The 9,748-nt window shown below is 33.3% G+C and overlaps 1 protein-coding gene across 1 annotated transcript; it reads right to left on the reverse strand.

Annotated features, from left to right (window-relative positions):
- Positions 1-95: 95 nt before the first annotated feature.
- Positions 96-9,748, reverse strand: tmem14ca (transmembrane protein 14Ca). Its single transcript, XM_041247917.1, has 5 exons — positions 9,646-9,748; positions 4,613-4,697; positions 3,323-3,424; positions 467-554; positions 96-380 (listed from the first exon to the last, which is right to left on the reverse strand). Exons 2-5 carry the CDS (start codon positions 4,686-4,688, stop codon positions 323-325), a joined length of 324 nt encoding a protein of 107 aa, XP_041103851.1. The 5' UTR covers positions 4,689-4,697; positions 9,646-9,748; the 3' UTR covers positions 96-322.

Below are 9,748 nucleotides of genomic sequence, written 5' to 3' on the forward strand. Positions count from 1 at the left end.
GACTCTGCAGTATCCGGTAAGTGTGTTTTATACTGTCCTATACTAATTAACAAAGAACAACATTGCCATAACAGAAAGCCACAATGTATATTTAGTGAACTTTTATTTTTTTTTTTATTTTAAACAAAATTCAGTTTCACCACAGCCTGATCAGTGGTTACAGTACATACATTCATATACACCCCCTATTACATTGAAAAGACACTCATTTAACCTACTGTTAGGCAAACAGAATTTTGGAAAGACCCAATACACGATTTTGTACTGAAATCTGTACCGGAAACACCAGAAAAATATACTAAAGGCAAACTATGATATTAAATTACGGCTGATGGGGCTTTTGAAGCATCTTCATTCCGATTCTCCCCAGCATCAGCACACTACAAGAAAAAAATAAGTGTTTAGAAAGGTTTCTGTGTTTAAAATAAATAAATAAACAAATATAAAACTTATACTTGTACAGTACCTTGCACCTGCAATGAGACCAGCTGGCATAAATTTTCCAGTGTTAAAAAATCTCATTCCCATGACTCCAGTTAAGGTCCCTGATGCAACTACAAAGCAAGGACACACATTAGTATTGACATTAGTATTGCTGAATATAATACCTATTCTATTTATTTGTAAACTGATATGCATTTTATTAAATGTTGGAATTTGTATCCTACATCGTAAAGGTATTTATTTTGTTTATTTTTTTGGTACAGAGATGTAAAATGCATGTCACTGTAGGAATTGTGTAGTCTTGCCCTTCATTATAATGTACCTGGCCCCTGGACCCCAAATTTTAAAAAAATAAAATAAAAAAATAACAATATAAACACACACTGTCAAAATCCCAGTCTGTACGCACTGGATGCCACCTCTGCAGTGAAGTCAACTCTTGTCATAAATAGGCGCTGTGTAACTGCATCCGAAACAAAAATAATTTTATGTTGCAGCAAAGCTGGAACCTACATAGATCGTTTGAAAAAGGCAGTATCTCTGTTATGAATACAGGTTGTGAAAAAGCACTCTGTTTTTTGGCTTGTTCAGAAACCATGCGGCAAAGTAAAATTGATTAAAGAAAAATAACAAAAGCTCAGATTGGGATTCTTGCATGTTGGATTAAGATTTGTTGCACTTTGAAATGATTCAGGTTTTGAATAAAAGTTCAGCTTCAATTCTGGATTTTAGCTTTTTGCACTGAGTTTTAATTCTTTAACAAATAGGATAAAGCAAAGGCAGAATACTGCATACATGAGATGAACAGGTACATGTAATTCTATTTTTATTCACAATCTTATCTCATTAACTTACTCCAACAGCGTATCATTCATTTTGATTGTCCTTTCACTATATCGAACCCCTCGATATAACAAACAAAAGGACTGGACCCAACAGGTTAGTTATAGCGAGGGTGTACTGTATATATTTTCTTGGCCGATTTTCATAGCCGATGGTTATCTACCAATACCAGCTGGATACCGATGATAACAGTGCAGGTAAGCCATTGTAAACTACTACAACAAGACATATGGCCAATATTTAAACTGTTTAATAATTATACGTTAACAAATTAACAAATATTGTTTACTTGTATTTATGACAAACACGAACAGGTATTGTTTACTTGTTGCATTTACTTCAGATAATACAAAGAATAGCGTTGTATTATACTGTAGTATACATTTGTTTTACAACAGTGTCACACAATAACATTTAGCATTTCTACTAGTAAAAACACTTCTGTAGAGAATTATATAATGTGACATTAACTTTTACAACAACTTGCTGTCAAACATTGCGTATTATAACTTCTACCTGTACTGTACAGTAAAAAAGATTATTTAGGATTAAACCCATTTTTCTTTTTTTTTTTTTTTTTTTTTTTTTTTTTTAAAAGCATCACAATAATATACTCACAATTCATTGTTAGTAAGCGCATCTGACCAAACATTCAATTCTGTGCTAAAAGAAATTCAAGCATGAATATCAGTGCAGATCATGCGAGCGGAGCGGAGCAGGACCATATTGCTAGGAACGTGGAGTGGAGTGGGTAATGTGTCTGAGCTCCAACGCCCGCTCAATCTAGGCGATTTATAAGTGTATTGTAGCCTACAGCATATAACTCAGGTAACCAAAAAAAAGTATTATAGCTCCTTCGTTTCATTTAAAATTTAACAGATTTCATGTAGCGTTTAATAAAGTTGGTTAAACTTCTCTTTAATCATGTCTTTGCTGAACTGCTTTTAAAATTTTATCATAAATTTCAGTAGGCTGATCAGAAGTGACTCGCCCTCTGTGTGAAACTACCAGTAAACAGAACACGTGAGTCTGTTTCGAATTTATGATATTTAGTTACCAACATTCCCCTCAGCGGCACATACAAAACAGGTAATAATCCACAAATAACAACATTGAAGTGGGAATAGTGAAAAAGTGTGGGATAGCAAGATAAACATTTTGGAAGCGATTTACAATAGCAGTGGAACAAAGCGTGAGTGGAGCTGGCTGGAGAATTAGAAGCACTGGAGCGGCGTGCGAGCGGAGCGGACTGGGGACATAAAAGCCAAGGAGTGAGTAGTTTGAAAGAGGAAGAGAGCGAGGTGCAGAATTTATGAGCGCACCACTCCACTCACATGCTCTGTATTGGTGTACATTACACTATGCAACACAATTTTTGTTCCTGGGTAGTAATATTTCCTAATTGCTTATGCCTCAAAAGTATAGAAAATGGCTGCTATTCCCCACAAACTTTGCTTTTGTGACCAGGACAGTGATATTTCAAAATATCACTATTTCCAATGGGAAAACGGGCAAATGTGTGTCTTTTCGTTCACATAGGTAAGAAAAAAACAACATATGTATCCAAATTAACATGTATTTATACTAAAGTTATACAAAAATGACTACAAAAGATTTAGAAGCGAGTAGTTTTTTGAGATTTACGATTATTTACGACTGTAAATACAAATCTGTCCAAGCTGGTATGTCTTTTGTTGCAACTTTTTGTATATACAACTGAGAAAGAAAACCTGTACAAAAGTTGTTCTAGATAAAATCACAAATGTAAGCATGACTATGCTTACACTTGTAGCGTGATTGTAGAATTATGGTTATCATGTATGTGGCTGTGTAAAAAAAAATTCCCAGTTTGATGTCATGACAGAAAATAATAGCGCATGCCCTAACGAACTGTGATTAGAAAATGGAAAGGCATGATGGGATGCACATCACCTAAAGCTGTGAATAGACAGCAAAATCCCATTCTAAGATTAGTGTACAATTATGATATTATTATGCAGAAACTGTTCAAGCACAGCTAGACAACTTAGCTTACCTAAAGACATCCACACATTCTTTGGATCTTGAGACATCTGATAGGCACCCAGACCAGCTAAACTGCCAAACAGAAGGCCAGCAGCTAAGGAGGGTACACTGCCTGGAAAAAAAGAGTTACAGGGTAGGTTTTAAAGCAGTGGTGTACTTAATATACTAAAAAGAGTCTTAAGGTTATAGAGTTAGACAATCTTTTCATAAGAAGGTATTTGTTCATGCGTTCCATGTTTTAGAGACTTGACGGGACAATATGTTTTAGTTGTAACGTATATGACTGAGTGTTAAATTTATGACAGAATAGATTCATAAATCAAACCTATTAAAGTGGTATATCAGGTAGTATACATTTGTCATCATCTAAGATGATGGAACACTGGAAACCTTTTGCTTTAACAGTTTCTGCATGAATAAACAAACACTTTAAAGGCAATGTCTGACCGACTATGAATGATTTGATTACCCCAGTTATTTAATTGTAACATGCATGGGCAATCTTACTGTATATTATATAATAATATATAATGCTTTTTTCTTATTATATATTATATAATAATATAATATACTCCAAACATTAGTTTTGCTTTTTATTTAAAAGCTTTTCTATATAATTTGTAAGAAGTAGGTCCAATATTCAAGATATTACAAGAAAACAGCTGCATGAACAAACACGTTTAAGGGCAATGCCTGACTGATTGTGAATGACATGACTAAAAAAAAAAAAAAAAAACTATTAACTTTTGATTTTAAGATTGGAAGTCTTGTTTTAGCTACAATAGGAATATGTTTTAGTATGGTAATTGTTTACTTTAACGAAGAAATAACTGTTCAATCGGTGTAGCCAAAAAAAAGATAATCACAATGTCAAGTAGCACTGGTGAATGGTGCTTGTAGAGATAAGCTTCCTGTCGCTAAACAACAGTCTGTCGGTTACATGAACTACTTGCAAATTTAAATTAAAAAGGCTATTCCTAATGATGAGTGTAGTGAAGTGGTGCTAACAAGTAATTTGGTGAAGGAATATGAGAAAGGACTCAAGACAGTAAAACAAATACTGTATCAGACTACTGAATGCCCTTCTTACCTGAATTTGTAAGCAGTGCAAACCAATTAGTGAAAACAATCACATCTGTGAATCTAAGGGGATATATATTTTATTATGGCTTGTGAAAATAAAAAAAAAAAATAAAACAATTTGAAAATTGCAAAGCACAAAGATGTGATATATGCATATGAATAAAAATCTGCTTTGTCATTGCAATGGTCAATCTTGTTTGTCGTCAGATTACTGTACCTGCTTTCACATAACCAATAATGCCTCCTGATGCAACCAGAGCTGCATAGCCAAACCCAATCCACTCTACAGACATATTGGTAACCTGAAATATACAAAGAGAAGATTATACATTTTCTGTTGACCAATCAAAGTCTGATTCTTGTGGCAAGTGCTGGATGTAGTAACTAGCTTAATCAAAAACTAAATTGAAATACTAACATGAACACAGAATATTTTGAGTAGATAAGGAATGGGGAGAAAATGTAAATCAGTTCACGAATATTCAAAAGAAAGCCAGTGTTCTGAAGTATACAAAAAGCCAAATAGCAGACGTGGGCCAGATGCTATTGTGCTGGATCAATTCAAACGTTTCTGAATACGGTTCTCGAGATCGGTTATGTAGTGTGGACACGGCCAACGATTACATATATTCCAATAAAATGTAAATAACGTAAAGCATATTTCTCACTAGAATAATCTTCTGCAGAACATAATTCTGCAGCTGGCTCACAACAGGTGGCCTATCAGCTACATCCACATGTATAGAATGTATAGCCAATTACAATAACACTAGAAAATTAACATTGTTTTTAAACAAATGCAACCCTAATGACACATACAACAACATACTGTTACTGGTAGAATAGGTACTGTACTTGTCTGCCCTTTACAAGTTCACAGGGCTAAAACAATAACAACTGCATTACAGGAATTGTAAAGGCATTTGTTTCTACAGTATAAAATATTCATATTTAAATATGAATAGGTTTTAATATGTTTATTTCAGCAAGGCAAAATGTGTAGGCCTATTTTATTTTCAACATGTAAGTTATCTAGATATTTTAATGACAGACCCGACTCAAACACATTTGCAGTAGGCTATCTAAATGCTATTATTACTTTGATTTCTTTAATAAATGCTAAATTTACTACAGAGAAAATAAAATAAAATAAAAAAAAAAACTGTTGCTTAGTTATTTAGATTACACTATTTGTTTATGTATAACTAGCATGCAGCGTGTGCTATCAAAACTAAAGTTGTTTTTTTTTTTATTCATTGCGTCATATGAAGAATAAAATTAGGGCTTGTCGGAATATTATTAATTCATTTAGCAAATGCCTTTATCCAAGACGACTTCATACTATAGCTTACTCTAGCAATTTATTGTTTGTTTTGATTTTTCTTTCGCTTGGATTACAAGTTAGCTATCGAGGGTGCGCTAGGGTGACCAGATAGCAAGAGTGAAAAATCGGGACACTCAGTTGGTGAGGGGAGGAAAGAAACCTTGTGAACTACTGCACAACGGAAGAGACGCAAACTACATTCCTTTCGCTGTAAATAGCTCTTTTTTTTTATTCCTTTGCCTTCCAGTGTGCACTGCGCTTAGGCAAAAACAAAAACTTTGAGAAAAGTAATTAAAAAAAATAAATAAAAAATACTCCAAAGCGGTTAACTTTCTTGTTTACTGTTCAGATGAAAACAATGTTTTAAAATCAGTGCACCTGTACTGGCTTTTCTGTGACCTGCTGTATAACTTGGTAAAGCTTGACTTACACTTCCAACCAATTCAGTGGATGCAGATGTGCAGTCTCAATGTGTGGGCAAATCCACACCAGACAGAGAATCTCGGCAGCAACTGTTGGGAGATGTTGCATGCTTGCCTTTTAACAAAGGACAGCACTCTGTTTTAGTAAGGAAGCAAGTACCACTATTTTAAGGCTTTTATAGAGCTCTGAAATATTTGTTGTATTTAATGTTTAAACAGGTCAGCAAAATGTCTGTGAATTCCTAATTATAATCTTAATCCTAATTGGATGATTTGACCATATGCATATGATTGAATCCACTGTTTTCCTCCCACTGCGTTCTGTACTTGCACTGTCTTTATTGCTTTTTAGTGACAGGCTCGTCAACAATACCAGCCATCATGGCACTTCACCAGTAAAACTGGAAAAACAATAAGCTGTGTGCTTTGTGAAGTTTTGTGCTTTATTTTCTGTTTTAAAAACATTTCTGTAATTTTCAAAGTTATTTACACACCTCCCATACAGCGTTGCTATGGTTATGTTATGGGAGCAAGCTAGAGTGATTTCATTAGGTGAAGTTAAAAAAAAAAAAAAAAAAAAAAAAAACGTCTTCATTGCTTGATCTGGCCGCACGCGTAATTAATAGAAATCATGCTGGCTGGTCTGATTTACACTGGGTTTTCATGATTACGCCACTGTGGCAAACAAAGTGAAAATTAGTTTAGCCACACAGAAAAAATTTTTTGCTTGTGACAACGTGGCGTGTGGCTAGTGGGAATGTAGCTGTATTACAGTCCAGGTCTCTTGGCAAGCGCAAATTTTCAGAATCATATCATTCTGAATTAAAATATTTATGTATAAAATACAGTACTGTACCAACAAAACCAATTCAGTACATCTTTATTATATTTATTTTAAAACCCAGTCTTTTCAGATATGTATTTTTGATATTGTATCTTTGTGTTCCCTGAAAAAAAAACAGACAAGGGTTGGAATGGGTCAAAATGAAAATCATATATGCATTACACGCGTTACACCTTCACTTAAGTCAAAATTTTATAGGGTTGGGTAATGAAATTAGAAGTTTATTACATTAACAATGTTTGTGTTATATTAAATGACTCAAACACAAATGGATAATGTAAAATGGATTACAGACTGTTGCAGTGCAGTGGATGTGATTTGCGAGGTCTGCTCAGAATTTTCAATACTGGTAAATTATCTTTATTTTTGTTGCGGTTTTATTATGATTATAGTAGAGTAACAAGTAGTAAAATTAGATTTAAAAGTACACAGCAGCAATGGTTATTTCACATGTAAAGTGTATACTACAAACAATTCCTAATCAGATTTTTTTTTTTTTACTGAATTATGCTTTTTTTTTCCCTATTTGGTCAAAGGGGAAAAGCAGAAAACAAATTGGTAAAGAACTTATTTAATGTAAATGTATAATCCTGACAAAAACAGTAAAACAATCACTCTATGATACTGAAAATCTATTGTAACTTTTTAAATTTATTTTAGTTTTTTAAATCCCCAATCCCCGCTTTTGAATTCCTATGCTCCTTTTGATGATTGCTACTTCCACCGTAAAAACAAAAAAAAAAAATAATTTCAAAGTACAGTCATTAAAAATTCAAAAATGAGGGTCAGGGATTACTTTCGCTTGTTCTTTACATATGACTTGTCTTTTTTCTGTACAATACATGCTGTACACTTTTACAATACAATGGCCTCTACCCTCAAGTGCCAGTATTTCAGTGTTGTGGTAAGGAATTTTGTTTTTTAGTACTTTGTTGGAAAGTCGATGCAATACAACAGGGAAATTCGGTGAGCACACATTCACCCTGAAATCCATCAATTTAGGATTTAATCGGTAAAATGGAAATGCACTAAAGACAGGGAGTAACAGGCAGATGATGTTACTCCCAGCGAAAAGCTGATTAAAAACGATCGAATATCATCTAGAAATACAAGGTAACAAACAGCTTTAAAATATAACTTATGCCAGGTTTTACTAATGACAGGAACCCCACTGAAAAGCATCTCTCTGGGGGAAAAGCGAAATTGTATATTTGTCTTCTAACCATTAATCCTGTATAAATACATTTCTAAAATCTCAGAAGAGTTGTTATTTTGTTCCAGATGTTGTTTATCTTAGGTGTAATAAGAGGTATGCATGTCTGCATGTATTATTGTTTAAATATATATATATATATATATATATATATATATATATATATATATATATATATAGATATAGATATAGATAGATAGATAGATAGATATTAATGAGAGAGAGAGAGATACAAATTCTGGTACCCATTTATACAGTTGGGTAGTTATGCTCCAGTGCTTAAACAGATGAGCCACAAAGTGTTTCATGCAAGATATTTCATTATGTTTTTGAGGTGAATACAATTACTGTTCAAACACAACTCTTGAATGCATTGGGTTTATGTCTTACATACGTTACATGTCTTGGCACATTACTAGCCAATAACATTATGTGGCTCTGTACTTCTCTCTGTTGTCAGCATGTACGACTATATGTAGGTACATGTATTGTAGTAGGAAATAGGAATATTTTGGGACAGTTAAAGTTGCTGGCCAATAAAAGCCATTATCACAATGTTTAGTGTCTGCGCTATTTTATTGTGCCTATAACTCTTTAACTACAAAAGGTTACAGGTGCATGTCATACATGAAATAAACGTACATGCACAAGACTCACACTGTAGTACAAATAACAAACCACAGAATTTAGAATAAAACCTGTTTTACTGTTTATGCAATTTCTTTTAGCATGGTCAGCTCAAACCTCAAACTGGATAACAAATAAAGGAATTATGGCCATATACACAAAAGGGACCAAAAGCAACCAAAAAAATAAGAAAATGAACAATTGAAAAATATGCAAAATGAAAAAAAGTCTAAGAGACAAATACTAAAGACAATACTAAGAGTGAGATGATATCTATTTAAATAACCATTAAAAATACTATATTTAAATTGTTTAATTAGTCTAATCAATTATTTATTTATTAGTATCACTTCGAACTCCTAAATGAACAGTTAATGAGATAACAAGACAAACAGTCTGAATTGTGTCAAGGAGGAGTGTTTGTGTATCACAAATGTTACTTAAAACTTCATTAAACGTCCCTTACTAAGAATTTTTGGTACCGACACGAGTATAGAAACCACTGTTGCATGATGAACTGCGCATGTGTAACTGTAATAATACCATATAGCTTCAACTATTCATTTAAAAAAAAAAAATTAAAAAGACAAGACATTCATAGTTTTTCTAACTTCACTAATGCAATGTATGTAACTGTACAGCGAAAAAAGAGCACATTGTTGTCAATTCCTTTACAAACTCACCTAGAAACTATCATTTGACAACACCATTTTTTTTATTATTATTATTTCTGCTTTTTTACTTGAAAATAAGCGATATCGTTCCATATTGTAGGAAGTACTAATAGATATATCATATAGTTCAATTCAACTGTACATACCTTACAGTGCCAAAGCTGCGTATTGTAAAGTCAAGACCTCTCTCTGTCCCTGTGCAGGAAGACTGGAGGCACAAATGGCAACTAGAAAAAAAAGAACAACTAA

Source organism: Polyodon spathula, chromosome 4 (assembly GCF_017654505.1).
Source record: "Polyodon spathula isolate WHYD16114869_AA chromosome 4, ASM1765450v1, whole genome shotgun sequence".
Lineage (NCBI taxonomy): Eukaryota > Metazoa > Chordata > Actinopteri > Acipenseriformes > Polyodontidae > Polyodon > Polyodon spathula.

Excerpts from the sequence above, each read along its gene's own strand:
- tmem14ca (XM_041247917.1), bottom strand. The coding sequence starts at position 4,688 with ATGTCTGTAGAGTGGATTGGGTTTGGCTATGCAGCTCTGGTTGCATCA. Across the intron at positions 555-3,322 it reads GAATGTGTGGATGTCTTTAG|TTGCATCAGGGACCTTAACT; the intron begins GTAAGCTAAGTT and ends CTTGCTTTGTAG. Across the intron at positions 381-466 it reads GGTCTCATTGCAGGTGCAAG|TGTGCTGATGCTGGGGAGAA; the intron begins GTACTGTACAAG and ends TTTTTCTTGTAG.